At 44.1% G+C, this 20,026-nt stretch overlaps 1 protein-coding gene across 1 annotated transcript; it reads left to right on the top strand.

Moving 5' to 3' along the window:
- The first annotated feature begins 5,058 nt into the window (after nt 1-5,058).
- On the top strand, nt 5,059-17,611 carry LOC139422734 (procollagen galactosyltransferase 2-like). Its single transcript, XM_071174044.1, has 12 exons — nt 5,059-5,282; nt 7,544-7,654; nt 8,117-8,234; nt 9,642-9,776; nt 10,004-10,208; nt 10,857-10,976; nt 11,107-11,183; nt 12,459-12,565; nt 12,736-12,868; nt 13,145-13,272; nt 14,329-14,532; nt 16,194-17,611. Exons 1-12 carry the CDS (start codon nt 5,080-5,082, stop codon nt 16,423-16,425), a joined length of 1,773 nt encoding a protein of 590 aa, XP_071030145.1. The 5' UTR covers nt 5,059-5,079; the 3' UTR covers nt 16,426-17,611.
- The last annotated feature ends 2,415 nt before the right edge of the window (nt 17,612-20,026 follow it).

Here is a 20,026-nt window from a genome sequence, read left to right as displayed (position 1 = left end):
TTTCACTAAAGCAATTCTGTTTAAGTGCTTTAGTCAAACAGCAGTATTGGCCACTTGGGATAAAACCTTCAAGCTTTTGCTCACCAGTCAATTTATCTATACTGCCACCCAAACATTCCTTCCCACTGCCGATTCCTCCCTCCTGAGCAACCTGGTCTCAGAGCATTTCGTATTAAAATGGTCGGGAACTGTTTTACTAGCACAGACTGAAACATGTTCTGGGATTCTTCCAATGGCATTGAGGAGTACACCACATCCGTCACTGGTTTCATCAATAAGTGCATCGAAGATGTCGTCCCCACAGTGACTGTACGTACATACCCCAACCGGATGCCATGGATTACAGGCAACATCCGCACTGAGCTAAATGTTAGAGCTGCCGCTTTCAAGGAGCGGGACTCTAACCCAGAAGCTTATAGGAAATCTCGCTATACCCTCCCTCCGATGAACCATCAAACAGGGAAAGCATCAATACAGGACTAAGATCGAATCGAATTACACCGGCTCAGATGCTCGTCGGATGTGTTAGGGCTTGCAAACTATTACAGATCACAAATAGAAGCACATCCGAGTGAAACGAGCCTACCAGACAAGCTAAATATCTTATATGCTTGCTTCGAGGCAAGTAACACTGAAACATGCATGAGAGCATCAGCTGTTCCGGACGACTGTGTGATCACGCTCTCCGCAGCCGATCTGAGAAAGACCTTTAAACAGGTCAACATTCACAAGGCCGCAGGGCCAGACGGGCGTGTACTCCGAGCATGATCTGACAAACTGACAAGTGTCTTCACTGACTTCAACATCTCCCTGTCTGAGTCTGTAATACCAACATGTTAGAAGCAGACCACCATAGTCCCTGTGCCCATGATCACTCAAGTATCCTGCCTAAATGACTACCGACCCGTGACTCACATCAACACCATTATCCAAGAAACCCTAGACGCACTCCAATTCGCATACCGCCCCAACAGTTCCACAGATGATGCAATCTCTATTGCACTCCATACTGCCCTTTCACACTTGGACAAAAGGAACACCTACGTGAGAACGCTATTCATTGACTACAGCTCAGGGTTCAACACCGTAGTGCCCTCAAAGCTCATCACTAAGCTAAGGACCCTGGGACTAAACATCTTCCTATGCAACTGGATCCTGGACTTCCTGACGGGTCACCCTCAGGTGGTAAGGGTAGGTAACAACACATCCGCCACGCTCATCCCACAAAACTGCACAGCCAGGCACGACTCAAACACCATCATTAAGTTTGCCGATGACACAACAGTGTCATAGTAGGCCTGAACAGCGACAACGAGGAGACATCCTATAGGGAGGAAGTCAGAAACCAGACCGTGTGGTGCAAGGAAAACATCCTCTCCCTCAACGTGATCAGGACAAAGGAGATGATTGTGGACTACAGGAAGAAGAGGACCGAGCACGCCCCCATTCTCATCGACGGGGCTGTAGCGGAGCAGGTTGAGAGCTTCATGTTCCTTGGTGTCCACGTAACCAACAAACTAACATGGTCCAAGCACACCAAGACAGTCGTAAAGAGGGCACGACAAAACCTATTCCCCCCCAGGAGCCTGAAAAGATTTAGCATGGGTCCTCAGATCCTCAAAAGGTTCTACAGCTGCACCATCGAGAGCATCCTGATGGATTGCATCACTGCCTGGTATGGCAACTGCTCGGCCTCCGACTGCAAGGCACTACATGTACCCAGTACATCATCGGGGCCAAGCTTCCTGCCATCCAGGACGTCTATAGACCAGGCGGTGTCAGAGGAACGCCCTAAAAATTATCAAAGACTCCAGCCACCCTAGACTGTTGTCTCTGCTACCGCACGTCAAGCGGTACCGGAGAGCCAAGTCTAGGTCCAAGAGGCTTCTAAACAGTTTCTTCCCCCAAGCCATAAGACTCCTGAACATCTAATCAAATGGATACCCAGACTATTTGCATCCCCCCCTCCCTCTTCTACACTGCTGCTACTCTCTGTTATTATCTATGCATAGTCACTTCAATAACTCTACCTACATGTACATATTACCTTATTTACTAACCGGTGCCCCCGCACATTGACTCTGTACCAGTACCCCCTCTATATGGCCTCGCTATTGTTATTATGCTTCTGTTCTTTAATTCATTTAATTGTTAAATTTAGTAATTGAATTGTTACTTTTATTACTTTCTTTTTTAAATGTATTTTCATAAAACTGCATTGTTGGTTAATGGCTTGTAAGCACACATTTCACTGTAAGGTCTACATCAGTTGTATTTGGCACATGTGACAAATAAAATTATATTTGATAATTCTGTACGTAAATCCTATACACCCCATTTAGGGGGATATGTAACATTTCATATGGTATGTATTCATTTGTCAATGTCCTTCGCCCATTTGTATGATATGTTACAAACTACAATTCCTATTATATGTACAATACGTTACATATTTGCAAAACTAATTCTAGCTAGGTGGCTAACGTTAGCTATCTGGCTAATGTTAGCCTGGCTAGGGTTTAGGGTCAGGGGTTAGGGTTAAGGTTAGAGTTAAGTTTAGGTGTTAGGTTAAAGGGTTAAGGTTAGGGTTAAGGTTAGGGTTAAGTTTAGGTGTTAGGTTAAAGGGTTAAGGTTAGTGTTAGCTAGTAGTCGCAAGTAGTCGCAAAGTAGCTAAGATGCTAAAGTTGTCTGTGATGAGATTCAAGCTCGCAACCTTTGGGTTGCTAGATGTTTGCGATATATGCCTACGCATCCACCCCAACCAACCACCCTACTTTTCGCTTTTGACATAATTAACCATCTGTCTAACAGCATGTAACCATACCATACATAACATCATACTAATTCGATTTTTCCAGAATTATGTTTACTATGTTATGTCTAGTCTATGAGACCAGGCTGTCCTGAGGTGTGTGTGTGTGTTGCATGTGACTCCTGGATGTGGTAAAGCATCTTCTCCATTAACTCTTTAGTGACTTCCATTGTTGTGGAGGTAAAGATTGATCTCTATGGTCATGAAGTGGGCAAGCTGTTGTGTGTGCATGTGTGTGTGAGAGAGAGGGAGAGAGAGAGAGAAACAAAAAAACTAGGAGTTGTCTGGTGTTTGTGTTCTCCAATAAAACCATATGCCTTCCAAATACAACAAGCAAGCAGAGTGGGGGAAAGATGGAGCTGGGATGGGGAGAGAACTAGACAAATGAGCATTTCTACGCTCTGCTCTCTCTCTCTCTCACACACACACACACACACACACACACACACACACAAAACCTACTCTGGCCTCTGCTAAAAGGCTGCTGAGTAAGAATGTAAGTGCCAACCGAGGGAGTGTGAGCGACAGTTATTGACCCAGCAGGCTCTGAGACGTCAGTGTGGGAACGCGGTTATTGATTATCGCCACGCAATAAAGGTTCCGCAGGGTTTTCAGAGTGTCACGACTGGGGCCCCTGGAGGGATTGTGACTTGGGGAACAAAAGAGAGAGAAGGAGATTGGTGGTGGTAGATAGATAGATAGACAGTGACCGCTTCCGGGGGGGTATGTATCAGTGGGGCCCCTGGCTGTCAGACCCCCCACTATGTGTCACGTGTGTATGTGTGAGAGAGAACACGTTTGTATGTGTCCATTCACTGAATAAACATTTAGTCTCTCTCCAAAGCCTCCATCTAGCTCGGCTGTGAACCTGTTGGCCCTCTCTGCACACCCTGCCACCCCACCACGCCACTGACCCTTCACCTCTCACCTTTAACCCAGCCTGTAAAAGTTATTGAACTCTCCCAGACCTGCAGCTGCAGAGGGTGCTGGGAAACTGGCCAGCAGGGTCATGGGGGTCAGGGTGTGTGACAGGGTGTCATGAATAGATGTCCCTTTTCCCGTCTTGATCCCCTTTCCAGAGAGCAAGGCAAAAACTGATTGTCCCCCCTGACATTGCTGTGGCTGGCTCATTGATTGAATTGAGGCCCTCCAAAAGCTCCCTGAATTCAGTTTAGATTCCTGTCATATTTATACTTCTCTTCTTCTCTCTTCTACTCTCTTCTTCTCCTCTGACCTATGTCATGCCAATCTCTCTTTCTGTCTCTCATTCACTCTGTCTCTTTCTTTCCTGATTATACCCTCTTTCAGTGTTGCTTGGTCTCTCTTCCTGCCCTTGAATAACTAACTAACTGTTCATTGAATAACTGCGTTTGGAATGTAAACTCAATGCCTCCCTCTTCAGGCAATAGGTTGATATTGACGGAAACAAACATTGTGTTAAATTTGTAAACTTAATTTCTCCCTCATGGACTATCAGAAGTGTGTATTGTTTATATTATGGCCACTATTTGGTTGTTAGATATTGTATATTCAAACATTGTGTGTTGAGTAGCCGTAGCCTAGCTTTAATACGGTTGTTAGAATCCCAGTAAGCAACGTTGACATCGCGTGCATTTATGTGCTGAATGAAAGGGGAAAATATGTCTTTTGCGGATGTTAAAAATACGTTATTTAGAGAGGTTCAAAATATATATTTTTGACTCATTGATTTTATGGCCAAATTTCAGTTTCGCATACATTCTCAATTAATTAAACATTATATCACAATAATACCTTTTCAAGCCTCTTAATATAGGAAAGATGAGCCAACTGAAGATTGTCCCTAACCAAAAATATATGTAATTGGATTTGAAATCAAGGTTGGTACTGACTGCACACCAAAAAGACAACCGGTCCTGATAGGACCAGAAAATAATGTCGCCGTCGGTAACTGTGATGACAATAATCGCTCATAAACCAAAGCTACTTTTTCTAAATGTTTAAACGCACACCAGCAGCAGGTTATCAATTCCTTTAAAAACCCGTTAAAATGTGCGCAAATAGTAGCCTACTATAAGCAAATAGTTACATTGTATCATGCAGGTGATACAATTTTCTCACAGGGCTTTTGGTGCGGAAGTTGTAATTTAAAACCTTCCACCGATACTGCCAAGGAAAGAGATTCATCTTGAGGGGGGTTTAAAATTGAGGAAAGCACCATTTTCCTTATTGCTGACGCGGACTGGGAGCTGTGGCTACATGCAGTAGCTTGGACTGCTACATCCACCATGTTTCTTTGGGTTTTAGTTTTAGGGGCCTTCGTTTCTAGATCAGAATGTTACTTTTCGGAGGAGAAATATCCAGAAGAATCGAAAATGCAGCCGCCAACGGTTGTTATTGCGATCATTGCTCGGAACGCGGCGCATTCCTTGCCTTACTACCTCGGAGCATTGGAGAGACTGAACTATCCCAAAGCACGCATTTCTGTTTGGTAGGTGGCAGAAGTCCTGCCAGCGCTCTTTCCCTGGCCGCTATTTGTTAAAATGTAATTTTTATCAAACTAGTGGGCGATCAATCGCATTTGGATTAGATTAAGAATACCTCTCGTCCCCAAATCGCCAATCCCCATAATCCCGTTAGAACCATTGATCTCCTAACAAAATAAAATGCTTCAGCTTCTATTGGGTACTCTAATTATGCTTTCTTTATTTTTCTCCAATGCAGAGTTCATAAAGTAATATTTTAAGCCATTGTATTATGCAATTTTCACATTAGCCTGTACTTTACACCAGACTTTCCTTGCTGGATATATGTTTTCCAGTTTCTTGAAGTACTTTAGAAATCCAATTTATTTCTATGTTGAAGCTGAAATAGTATTTTCATTCCTTCTTCCATAGACACTCTTATCCAGGGAAATGTTCAGTACATTTCCAGTACAGTTCATACTGTACTGGGCCCCTGTGGGAATTGAACCCACAACCCTAGCTTTGCAAGTTCCATGCTCTCCCAACTGAGCCACATCATCACATCTCATCATCACAAACCACTTGATGTCTCAATGTACTCAATACTGTATTGGTCATTGTTTTTCATCATGCTGATAGAAAGTCTACAGGTACAAACCTAGATGACCAGCCTATGTACAATACAGTCATGTACATTTACATTAAGTGGTTTGTAAGGATGGTCAATTAATACTGCACAAAAAAAGTGGTTGTTTTCAATGTTATTTGATCAAGAAAAATATTTAATTTGGTGTGGATGTTTTGTGTCTTTGCTGATAACTTAAATATTTGAGGACAGGGGATTGTTCTTTCTGGATCCCATTAGAATGACAGTCACAGAGAAAAGGACAGGGGAATGTTCTTTCTGGATCCCATTAGAATGACAGTCACAGACAAAAGGACAGGGGATTGTTCTTTCTGGATCCCATTAGAATGACAGTCACAGACAAAAGGACAGGGGATTGTTCTTTCTGGATCATTAGAATGACAGTCACAGAGAAAAGGACAGGGGATTGTTCTTTCTGGATCCCATTAGAATGACAGTCACAGAGAAAAGGACAGGGGATTGTTCTTTCTGGATCCCATTAGAATGACAGTCACAGACAAAAGGACAGGGGATTGTTCTTTCTGGATCCCATTAGAATGACAGTCACAGAGAAAAGGACAGGGGATTGTTCTTTCTGGATCATTAGAATGACAGTCACAGAGAAAAGGACAGGGATTGTTCTTTCTGGATCCCATTAGAATGACAGTCACAGAGAAAAGGACAGGGGGTTGTTATTTCTGGATTCCATTAGAATGACAGTCACAGAGAAAAGGACAGGGGTTGTTCTTTCTGGATCATTAGAATGACAGTCACAGAGAAAAAGACAGGGGAATGTTCTTTCTGGATCCCATTAGAATGACAGTCACAGAGAAAAGGACAGGGGAATGTTCTTTCTGGATCCCATTAGAATGACAGTCACAGAGAAAAGGACAGGGGAATGTTCTTTCTGGATCCCATTAGAATGACAGTCACAGAGAAAAGGACAGGGGAATGTTCTTTCTGGATCATTAGAATGACAGTCACAGAGTAAAAGACAGGGGGTTGTTCTTTCTGGATCATTAGAATGACAGTCACAGAGAAATTGTACAGGACAACAACTCTTACAAGATCAACTATTGAATCCTGCTAGATACTGTTCTTAATTATACATCTATCTTTTTGCCAAAGCAGATATGCTGAAAAAAGTTTTTTTTCCCGCTACAAATGTCTCTATCGGTCCGCTAATACTAGTTAAGACCCAGTGCATTACTTTTGTGATTTTATTATATTTTATAAACAGTACCAGTCAAAAGTTTGGACACACCTACTCATTCAATGTCTTCACTATTATTCTACAATGTAGAAAATAGCCAAAATGAAGAAAAAAAACCTGTAATGAGTAGGTGTGTCCAAACCTTTGACTGGTACTGTATATATGTATATACATGTTTTTTTGAACAAAACAAATGTTCAGATTTTTCAGGGGTGCTGCAGCAGCCTCAGAACCCCTACCTCCCTTGGCAATGGGCACACCTGATTCAATTAGTCAAAGGCTTGATGATTAGTTGCCTAATTGAATCAGGTGTGCCAGTTTAGGGTTAAGACAAAATCTGTAAAAAGTCCTTGGGCCAAGGAGTGGGTTAGGTGTGTCTATGTCCCCATGTCAGACAGTGTGTCTATGTCCCCATGTCAGACAGTGTGTCTATGTCCCCATGTCCGCAGGGCAGCGACAGATCACAATGCTGACAACACTACAGCTGTTCTGAGAGAATGGCTGACAGTCATGCAACAGTTTTATCACTACGTGGAATGGAGGCCTATGGAGCATCCTACGTAGGTTTGAGTTGTGTTCAGCATTATCTTGTTTTCTTCTAGAAGTATGCATGCTTGTACGTGTGTCTGTGTTGACACAGTTGATTAGCTCTGAAAAACCCTTGAACATCAGCTCATTTGTATAAACTCTGTATTAGCTTACCTGAACATCCAGACAGTAGTAGCAGTAGCCGACAGCTGAGCCTCAACTCACAATGTAACTTTAAAACAGTGTGAATAGAAAAGAAAGCCTTAAATAAATGTTTGGTGTTTACAGAGCCTGATGACAACAGTACTACCTGACCTGAGGTCACCTCTCATTTTCTCTCTCTAAGTACCTCAACGCAATGCAGAAATTATACTGTAGCATGCCTCTGCATGTGTGTGTGTGTGTGTGTGTGTGTGTGTGTGTGTGTGTGTGTGTGTGTCGGTTGGTGTGCGTCGGTTGGTGTGTGTGTGTGTCTCATTCTGACTCCCTCACAGGTCCTACCCAGGAGAGATGGGGCCTAAATACTGGAGCAACGGCAGATATGAATACCTGATGAAACTTAAACAGGCTGCTCTCAACTTCGCCAAGACACGCTGGGCTGACTACATACTGGTACAGTCACATGTCTACTCTGTCCTCTGGCCTACAAGTAGCATCATATCTACTCTGTCCTCTGGGTTAAAAGTATAATCATATCTACTCTGTCCTCTGGCCTACAAGTAGCATCATATCTACTCTGCCTCTGGCCAAGAAGTAGCATCATATCTACTCTGTCCTCTGGCCTACAAGTAGCATCATATCTACTCTGTCATCTGGGTTGCAAGTAGCATCATATATATTCTGTCCTCTGGGTTTACAAGTAGCATCATATCAACTCTGTCCTCTGGCCTACAAGTAGCATCATATCTACTCTGTCCTCTGGGTTGCAAGTAGAATCATATCTACTCTGTCCTCTGGGTTTACAAGTAGAATCATATCTACTCTGTCCTCTGGGTTACAAGTAGCATCATATCTACTCTGTCCTCTGGGTTGCAAGTAGAATCATATCTACTCTGTCCTCTGGGTTTACAAGTAGATTCATATCTACTCTGTCCTCTGGGTTACAAGTAGCATCATATCTACTCTGTCCTCTGGCCTACAAGTAGCATCATATCTACTCTATCCTCTGGGTTACAAGTAGCATCATATCTACTCTGTACTCTGGCTTACAAGTAGCATCATATCTACTCTGTCCTCTGGCCTACAAGTAGAATCATATCTACTCTGTCCTCTGGGTTTACAAGTAGCATCATATCTACTCTGTCTTCTGGCCTACAAGTAGCATCATATCTACTATGTCCTCTGGTTTGCAAGTATATTCATATCTACTCTGTCCTCTGGGTTTACAAGTAGAATCATATCTACTCTGTCCTCTGGGTTACAAGTAGAATCATATCTACTCTGTCCTCTGGTTTGCAAGTAGAATCATATCTACTCTGTCCTCTGGGTTTGCAAGTAGGATCATATCTACTCTGTCCTCTGGGTTTACAAGTAGCATCATCTCTACTCTGTCCTCTGGGTTTACAAGTAGAATCATATCTACTCTGTCCCCTGGCCTACAAGTAGCATCATATCTACTGTGTCCTCTGGGTTGCAAGTAGCATCATATCTACTCTGTCCTCTGGGTTTACAAATAGCATCATATCTACTCTGTCCTCTGGCCTACAAGTAGCATCATATCTGCTCTGTCCTCTGGCCTACAAATAGCATCATATCTACTATGTCCTCTGGCCTACAAGTAGCATCATATCTACTATGTCCTCTGTACTACAAGTAGTATCATAGCTTTCTTTCATTACCCACATACAGAGTGTGACCCTGCTATGGTTGTTACCAAAAAGATCAGTGTGCTTTGGTTTCAACCGCCTCACTAAACACACCGTGTCATCCGTTGACCATCTCTGTCTGTGCCCTTGATCTCCACTATATTATTATTATATAATATGATATATCATATTATTACATCTCTGTCTCCTCCAGTACGCTGACACAGACAACATCCTGACCAACCCAGAGACTCTGAACCTTCTGATAGCAGAGAACAAGTCTGTTGTGGCCCCCATGCTGGACTCTCAGGGAGCCTACTCCAACTACTGGTGCGGCATCACTCCCCAAGTAAGACAGTAAAGATCTGAGCCAGCACAGTGGGTTGTGGGTAGGCACGATTGTGTGAAATGGAAAGTTGGTTTGTATAAATGCGATTAAAGACCATATTGTTTTCATTTAAATCATTAATTTACATGGGGACAGATGCAATTAAAACATTGACACATTGAATGTACAAACAGTCAGATACGTTGCAGCTTATGCTAATTTCCAGTACCCTGTGTGTCTGTTCCCAGGGTTACTACCGGCGTACAGCTGAGTATTTCCCCACCAGACAGCGCCACCGGCTGGGCTGCTACCCGGTGCCCATGGTCCACTCTACCTTCCTGCTGGACATGAGGAAGACGGGTATGAAGAAGCTGGCCTTCCACCCTCCTCACCTGGACTACTCCTGGCCCTTCGATGACATCATCGTCTTCGCCTTCTCCTGCCGCGTCTCAGGTTGGGGTCTACAGTACAGCATGTACATTATAATGCACACACAGTCAGTCATGAACGCACGTGCACCCACACGCACTTAGTCTAATAACGTGCACCCACACACACTTAGTCTAATAACGTGCACCCACACACACTTAGTCTAATAACGTGCACCCACACACACTTAGTCTAATAACGTGCACCCACACACACTTAGTCTAATAACGTGCACCCACACACACTTAGTCTAATAACGTGCACCCACACACACTTAGTCTAATAACGTGCACCCACACACACTTAGTCTAATAACGTGCACCCACACACACTTAGTCTAATAACGAGCACCCACACACACTTAGTCTAATAACGTGCACCCACACACACTTAGTCTAATAACGTGCACCCACACACACTTAGTCTAATAACGTGCACCCACACACACTTAGTCTAATAACGTGCACCCACACACACTTAGTCTAATAACGTGCATCCACACACACTTAGTCTAATAACGTGTAATCGCAAACATCCACATCCCTGCTGCTGGGGTGTAATCAGTGTGTTCCTTGTGTAAAAGGCTAGATGATTACATGCACATGTTGCTGGCACGTCGAGGCCATGGAGGCCATGTTTAATAACAGAGTTCATTGTGCTGTGTGTTTCCAGAGGTGCAGATGTACCTGTGTAACAAGGTGAGGTATGGTTACCTGAACGTCCCAGCCAAGCCTCACCACACCATAGAGGACGACAGCATCAGCTTTAGTCATCTCATCCTGGAGGCCACCAGTAAGAAACCTTATTTGGTCGTTTTTTACATCATTCTAAAGTTATTTAAGAGTCGGTGTCTAACAGTAATAGATGTGTAATAACTAGGTAATAACGGTAAAAATACCACGTCTCTATGTTCTTCCCCCAGTCGATGGCCCCCCCATGGCCCCCTCCAAATACGTGAGCCTCTTCCCCAAACAGAGAGACCTCATGGGCTTCGATGAGGTGAGACAAAGGCCAGGAGCCCAAACTCCTCATCACATACCTGAATAGATTAAATAATTAGCAGTGGCTTGGAACACTGCTGTAGACTATTTACATCAAATTACCGTGAAGTATAGACCTTACCGTGAAGTATAGACCTTACCGTGAAGTATAGACCTTACCGTGAAGTATAGACCTTACCGTGAAGTATAGACCTTACCGTGAAGTATAGACCTTACCGTGAAGTGTAGACCTTACCGTGAAGTGTAGACCTTACCGTGAAGTGTAGACCTTACCGTGAAGTGTAGACCTTACCGTGAAGTGTAGACCTTACCGAGAAGTGTAGACCTTACCGAGAAGTGTAGACCTTACCGTGAAGTGTAGACCTTACCGTGAAGTGTAGACCTTACCGTGAAGTGTAGACCTTACCGTGAAGTGTAGACCTTACCGTGAAGTGTAGACCTTACCGTGAAGTATAGTACAGTAGGTACCGGTACCAAGTCAATGTGCGGGGGTGCAGGTTAGTTGGGGTAATTTATACATGTACAGTAGGTACCGGTACCAAGTCAATGTGCGGGGGTGCAGGTTAGTTGGGGTAATTTATACATGTACAGTAGGTACCGGTACCAAGTCAATGTGCGGGGGTGCAGGTTAGTTGGGGTAATTTATACATGTACAGTAGGTTCCGGTACCAAGTCAATGTGCGGGGGTGCAGGTTAGTTGGGGTAATTTATACATGTACAGTAGGTACCGGTACCAAGTCAATGTGCGGGGGTGCAGGTTAGTTGGGGTAATTTATACATGTACAGTAGGTACCGGTACCAAGTCAATGTGCGGGGGTGCAGGTTAGTTGGGGTAATTTATACATGTACAGTAGGTACCGGTACCAAGTCAATGTGCGGGGGTGCAGGTTAGTTGGGGTAATTTATACATGTACAGTAGGTACCGGTACTAAGTCAATGTGCGGGGGTGCAGGTTAGTTGGGGTAATTTGTACATGTACAGTAGGTAGGGGTAAAATGACTATACATAGATGACGCCCGACGGGGTGTGGTATACGGTCTGATATACCACGGCTGTCAGCCAATCAGCATTCAGTGCTCGAACCACCCAGTTTATAATGGTAGTATGATCTCTCACGCTCAATATAAGATAAGATATACTTTATTAGTTCATACAGGATAGACATTTGTCTTCTACTTTTGACCCAACACCTCTGATATACACACACAATCTATGGATCACTGTGTCTCTGAGTTGACCCCTGACCTCTGACCCTGGCTGTCCTGTGTTGTAGGTGTACCTGATTAACCTGCGTCGTCGTCAGGACCGTAGAGACAGGATGCTGTATTCTCTCAATGAGCTGGAGATAGATGTCAAGGTGGTGGACGCCATCGATGGAGGGTGAGAATTAGCCTGCGAATCCTGACTCATTTGTGCTACGTTTCACTAAACAAGAGTTGAATTCAGTCTGGATGTCCAGGCTAGGTGAAGATACACAGCTTGGCATAGCTGTGGCTCTGAGGGAGGTTTAGAGAGAGTTGGAGACTATGATATCTGTGTGTGTCCTGCAGAGCTCTGAACAGCAGTGATATAAAGATTCTGGGAGTGGACATACTGCCTGGTTACTATGACCCGTTCTCTCGCCGTACCCTGACCAAAGGAGAGGTGGGATGCTTCCTGAGTCATTACTACATCTGGAAGGAGGTGAGGAGCACAGACACACACACAGACACGGACACACACACACACAGACTCGGACACACACACGCACACAAAGACAGACACACACACACACACAGACTCGGACACACACACACACACACACACACACACACACACACACACACACACACCTTGGGACATGGGACCTGGAGGGCCATGTCAGTAGGAGCTTAATTGGCTCATTCAGTAAAGTAGAAAAGCCTCTGAGGTCTGTAATTAGAGCTTATTTAAACTACATGTCCCCCCCCCTCCTCTTAGATGGTCGACCAGCAGATGGACAAGGCGCTGATCTTCGAGGATGACGTGCGTTTCCAGGCCAACTTCAAGCGGCGCGTACTGCGTCTGATGGAGGAGGTGGAGATGGTGGAACTGGACTGGGACATCATGTGAGTCACTGTCACAAACGGTCACCCTGGTGACCAGATGACTACTGCCTACCCGTGTTGCCATGAAGAGGAAAGGGCCTAGCTGCCCTGGACTCATTTTGTATGATAAACTAATATGGGTGAGGAGGGAGGGAGGAGGAGGGGGGGAGGAGGGAGAATGAGGAGGAGGAGGAGGGGGGAGGAGGAGAAGGAGTAGGAGAGGGGGGAGGAGAAGGAGTAGGAGAGGGGGGAGGAGAGGAGGAGGAGACGGAGGAGGGGGAGGAGGAGAAGGTGGAGGAGAGGGGGGAGAAGGAGGAGAAGGTGGAGGAGAGGGGGGAGAAGGAGGAGGGGGAGGATGAGAAGGAGGGGGAGGAGGGGGAGGATGAGAAGGAGGGGGAGGAGAGGGAGGAGGTGGAGGAGGAGGAGACGGAGGAGTAGGTGGAAAAGGAGCAGGGGGAGGAGGAGGTGGAGGAGGAGGAGACGGAGGAGTAGGTGGAAGAGGAGCAGGGGGAGGAGGAGGAGGAGGAGTAGGTGGAAGAGGATGGGGGAGGACGAGAAGGTGAAGGAGAAGGTGAAGTAGGAGGGAGAGTAGAGTAGGGTCGGAGAGCCTATTTCAACAGCATTATTCCACAGATATTCTACAACATGTAAAGTCGTACTGGGTGGGGTTAGTCTGGACAGAGGACAGACAGGGTCAGTCAGAGTACTGACCTTGTCTGTCTAGTACTCTGACTGACCCTGTCTCTCTCTCCTCTGTCCAGTACTCTGACTAACCCTGTCTGAAAGACTAACCCTGTCTCTCTCCCTCCCCTGTCCACTACTCTGACTGACTAAACCTGTCTCTCTCTCTCCTCTGTCCAGTACTCTGACTGACCCTGTCTCTCTCTCTCCCCTGTCCAGTACTCTGACTAACACTGTCTCTCTCTCCTCTGTCCAGTACTCTGACTAACCCTGTCTCTCGCTCTCCTCTGTCCAGTACTCTGACTGACTCTGTCTGTCCTCTGTCCAGTACTCTGACTAACTCTGTCTGTCCTCTGTCCAGTACTCTGACTGACTCTGTCTGTCCTCTGTCCCCAGTTACCTGGGCCGTAAGCAGGTGAAGCCAGGTGATGAGGAGGTGGTGGAGAACGTGAGGAACCTGGTGGTAGCAGACTATTCCTACTGGACCCTGTCCTATGCCATCTCTCTCCAGGGTGCCCAGAAACTGCTCAACGCTGAACCCCTCTCCAAGATGCTGCCCGTCGACGAATTCTTACCCATCATGTACGACAAACACACCAAGTAAGTACCTCAACAGTTTAATTTTTTTTAAATGTATTCTTGTAAGATGTTCTCAGATCACCGAGACCAGACACACCAAGTAGGTGGAACTGAAACCTGAAGAATTATGTTAGCTCGCCCTGTGCTAATGCCTATACCCCTCAAATTCAACTCTGGACCTCGAAGCCAGTCAGGGACTGATTTAGACCTGGAACACCAGACAGGATTGTAATGTGCAGGAGATCCAGGTTCAAACCCAGTTGGTATGTACGTCTGACAACAATGCTCCATAGGGGAGAGAGCTGGTGAAACGAAGTAGCCAAATTGTCTTTGAAAAGTAGTGTCATAAGTTCTCAAGAATCAGCTCCAAGATAGTCCAGTACCACCCTGGGATCGTCCCTGAAAGATTTGTTTTACTAGGACCATCCTTCATCCATTGCCAATGGAACTTAATATGATTTTAGTGCTACAAAGCTGTCAGGCAACTCTGCTTTGTGCCATTAAAAATTGCATTTCATCTTGTGTAGCTTGTTCTGAACCTTTGCCAGCATTGAACTGCCAAAGCTATAGCAACAACCTATAGCAACAACCTATAGCAACAACCTATAGCAACAACCTATAGCAACACCCTATAGCAATAACCTATAGCAACAACTCCTAATTAGCTGCAGTTTTGGATAAACGTTAAGCATAAATGTAGCTTTGGAATGGACAGATTTGAAAACCACTGTTACAATCACCAGCCTATGATTTCACATCTATAGCCTCCCATTGATGTTCCCCTTCCTGTGAACACATTCTTAGCTCAACTCTTAAAGCCTGCTTTTAAAATAGCTTGCCACAATTAAAATGTTCCCTCTAATTCTGAAACGCATTCACATTTTAGTTATGTCAAGAAGTCCAAATGTTTTGTACTTTGCTTCATGTTAGTTTTAGTCTCTGCTGACTGACTTGGCTTGTTGTAGCGTTCCAGGTTCATGTGGTCAACACCCTGTCTCTCTCTCTGGCTGCATGACATGTGTCTGCCAGACCAAGCTAATAGAACCCAGAGCCTCTCTGAGCCAATGGGAACCAGGCATGCATCCAGAAGTCTGTTAGAATGCCTTTGCGTTCTGTTGAGAATTCCTGTGTGTTCTGTGTTCCGTTGAGAATGCCTTAGTGTTCTGTCATGTGTGGAAACCTGGCCAGCTGCCATCATCCCTAGTCCTTGTCCCCCTTCCTCCTTCCCATCCTCTTCCCTGTGTGGTTCTGCTTCAATATGCTTGGAGTTGATTCTGGGTCTTCTGACTAACTGATTCATTCTTTCCAAGTTGCCCAACCCACAAACTTATTCCCAGTACTTATATTATAACCTTGTTTCCACAAAATATATTTCATGTCATTTCATCTCTCTTTGTAATGTTTCAAAATGACCAGTACATTTTAAAACTGTTACCTTTCATAGGATTACATTTTATCTGTGTATTGTTGCCCACCATAACACTGTATCATGTAACTGTATGATGAAGTGTGGCCCTGTTCTGGATATTTACATACACTATCAAGCTATGTACACACAGTTATATCTTTGTTATGGACAGGCTAGTTTTTATCTCCTTAGTGGGAGTTTTAACATCAGACGTAATATTGTCATCGTCCTGTGACCAATGTATTTCTAACCTCCCTATCCTGCTGGTCAACAGTGAGAACTACAAGTCCCACTATCCTAACCGTAACCTGCAGGCGTTCTCCACACGCCCCCTACTGGTGCAACCAGCCCAATACGCCGGGGACCCCAAGTGGGTGAGCGACACAGAGACCTCAACGCTGTGGGACGACGACAACGTGCGAACAGACTGGAGGGGCTCCCACAAAACGCTGAAGGGGGCTCCCCAACCCGACATGCTGCAGACGTCATATAAAGATGAGCTGTAGTTCAACCACACGTATTCATGCCTGATTCACACTGCACGGCCAACCCCATCCTTACTGCGCTGACTTGGATATGGTCTTTTCACGTTGTTCTTTTACAGCACGGTTCCAAAAACAACTGTGGATGCATAACGAGGCAGGTAGTGTTTGGTTTGACTCGGTGAAAAGGGTTACTGGTTATGGTGTCACTGCTGACTGTGCCATTCATCAGCGACACTTCATTTCTCACTGTATAATTGGCCATTTTGTATTTGGTACGTCGGTCCATAATCACTGGGAGTGACTGAATATACAGACAGCAGTGATGCTGGCGGAGGCTCTATAGACTTGGTCAAGTGCCCCAAGACCTGATTTCAAAGTGTGTGTGGGTTTGTTTGTGTGTGTTCAAATCAAGTGATGCATGTTAGGAATGGCAGCGTTCATGGAATGTCAGACACCTTCAAGGGTTGGGGTCAATTTCAAATTGAAGGCATTCAATTCAGGAAGTAAACTGAAATTACATTTCAATTATGGATAATATATATATATATATATATATATATATAGCACAGTTGGAGTCAATTCCTATTGAAGCCAGTCAATTCAGGTAGTGAATTGAATTTAAAATTAATTAAATAAATAAGCTTCTACTTTTCAGTTTATTAAGACGTCATTGAAAAAATATAATAAATCAATAGGAATTGACCCCAACTGTGCTATTGTGCACTGCAGAGCACTCCAGGGCCTGGGTGAGTGACCCTCGCTGTACTTCTAGTCACTGGGCGTCAGAAAACAGAAATACTGGAGGAAACCATTCTCTTTTATATCACATTCTACTCATTCTGTGTGGTAATATGTTAGGAGCAGTGTCTCTCTCTAGGCCTGACCTCATGGTAGACTTACACCAGATCAACAGTCCAGAGAGAAGCCTGCAAACCATATTCTCCTGACATCATTGATGGTGTCAGTTGCCACGACAATCAAGTTACATTCTGACTGAGCTCATCTATATTGGTTTGTGTTGATGTATTTTTTCTGTGCACAAATTCTATTATTTGTACAATTCAAATGGACAGTTTTTATAATTTATTTCTAGCATTATAATGTGCTTTTTGAATGCACAGAATTAAACCCAAGTGCAATGTCTTAATTGTAGTGAAATTCCCTCTTTGTCAAATAAATGACTATACTGTATGTACCTTGATGTCAAGCAACTTTGAAGATCAAATGTTTTTCAAAAGTAGCACATTTGGCAGAAGCTTTGTCAGTGCCAAAACTGTTCAAAAACGGATGTGACAATGATGTAACTAACTTTATACATGATTAAAAATCAACTTTTTCAATTTTTATTGAAATTCTATCTATGAAAATGCACTGACATTTTTAAGATACATGTACTGACATGAAAGCACCACAAGAGGGCAGTGTATGAATAAGGCATTTTTAGGGAAGTGTAGTTAGTGTAATTAGTTACTCTGAAATGATCAGCTGCGGAAAAAGTACCCAATTGTCATACTTGAGGAAAAGTAAAAATGCCTTAATAGAAAATTACTCAAGTAAAAGTGAAAGTCACACAGTTTTTATTACTTGAGTAAACGTCTAAAAGTATTTGGTTTAAAATACACAGTCATAGCCAAAAGTTGAGGTATGACACAAAGATTAATTTCCACAAAGTTTGCTGCTTCAGTGTCTTTAGATACTTTTGTCAGATGTTACTATGGAATACTGAAGTATAGTTACAAGCATTTCATAAGTGTCAAAGGCTTTTATTGACAATTACATGAAGTTGATGCAAAGAGTCAATATTTGCAGTGTTGACCCTTCTTTTTCAAGACCTCTGCAATCCGCCCTGGCATGCTGTCAATTAACTTCTGGGCCACATGGTAGCCCATTCTGGCATAATCAATCTTTGGAGTTTGTCCGAATTTGTGGGTTTTTGTTTGTCCACCCACCTCTTGAGGATTGACCACAAGTTCTCAATGGGATTAAGTTCAGGGGAGTTTCCTGGCCATGGACCCAAAATATCAATGTTTTGTTCCCTGAGCCACTTAGTTATCACTTATGCCTTGTGGCAAGGTGCTCCATCATGCTGGAAAAGGCATTGTTCGTCACCAAACTGTCCCTGGATGGTTGGGAGAAGTTGCTCTCGGAGGATGTGTTGGTACCATTCTTTATTCATGGCTGTGTTCTTAGGCAAAATTGTGAGTAAGCCCACTCCCTTGTCTGAGAACCAACCCCACACATAAATGGTCTCAGGATGCTTTACTGTTGGCATGACACAGGACTGATGGTAGCACTCAACTTGTCTTCTCCGGACAAGCTTTTTTCCGGATGCCCCAAACAATCGGACAGGGGATTCATCAGAGAAAATGACTTTACCCCAGTCCTCAGCAGTCCAATCCCTGTACCTTTTTCAGAATATCAGTTTGTCTCTGATGTTTTTCCTGGAGAGAAGTGGCTTCTTTGTTGACCTTCTTGACACCAGGCCAGCTCTGTACTGGTGGTGCCCCGATCCCGCAGCTGAATCAACTTTAGGAGACGGTCCTGTCGCTTGCTGGACTTTCTTGGGCGCCCTAAAGCCTTCTTCATAACAATTGAACCGCTCTCCTTGAAGTTCTTGATGATCCGATAAATGGTTGATCTAGGTGCAATCTTACTGGCAGCAATATCCTTGCCTGTGAAGCCCTTTTTGTGCAAAGCAATGATGACAGCACGTGCTTCCTTGCAGGTAACCATGGTTGACAGAAGAAGAACAATGATTCCAAGCACCACCCTCCTTTTGAAGCTTCCAGTCTGTTATTCGAACTCAATCAGCATGACAGAGTGATCTCCAGCCTTGTCCTCGTCAACACTCTCACCTGTGTTAACAAGAGAATCACTGACATGATACCAGCTGGTCCTTTTGTGGCAGGGCTGAAATGCAGTGGAAATGTTTTTTGGGGATTCAGTTAATTTGTATGGCGAGAGTTATACAATTCATCTGATCACTCTACATAACATTATGGAGTATATGCAAATTGCCATCATACAAACTGAGGCAGCAGACTTTGTGAAAATTTATATTTGTGTAATTATCAAAACATTTGGCCACGACTGTACTTAAGTATCAAAAGTAAAAGTATAAATCCTTTCAAATTTCTTATGTTAAGTAAATCAGACAGCACAATTATTATATATTGTTTTTATCTATGGATAGCCAGGGGCACACTGCAACACTCAGACATAATTTACAGATAGCCAGGGGCACACTGCAACAGTCAGACATAATTTACAGATAGCCAGGGGAACACTGCAACACTCAGACATAATTTACAGATAGCCAGGGGCACACTGCAACAGTCAGACATAATTTGCAGATAGCCAGGGGAACACTGCAACACTCAGACATAATTTACAGATAGCCAGGGGCACACTGCAACACTCAGACATAATTTACAGATAGCCAGGGGAACACTGCAACACTCAGACATAATTTACAGATAGCCAGGGGAACACTCCAACACTCAGACATAATTTACAGATAGCCAGGGGAACACTGCAACACTCAGACATAATTTACAGATAGCCAGGGGAACACTCCAACACTCAGACATAATTTACAGATAGCCAGGGGAACACTGCAACA

Source organism: Oncorhynchus clarkii, chromosome 12, assembly GCF_045791955.1.
Source record: "Oncorhynchus clarkii lewisi isolate Uvic-CL-2024 chromosome 12, UVic_Ocla_1.0, whole genome shotgun sequence".
Lineage (NCBI taxonomy): Eukaryota > Metazoa > Chordata > Actinopteri > Salmoniformes > Salmonidae > Oncorhynchus > Oncorhynchus clarkii.
This window is presented reverse-complemented; position numbering and strand designations above follow the sequence as displayed.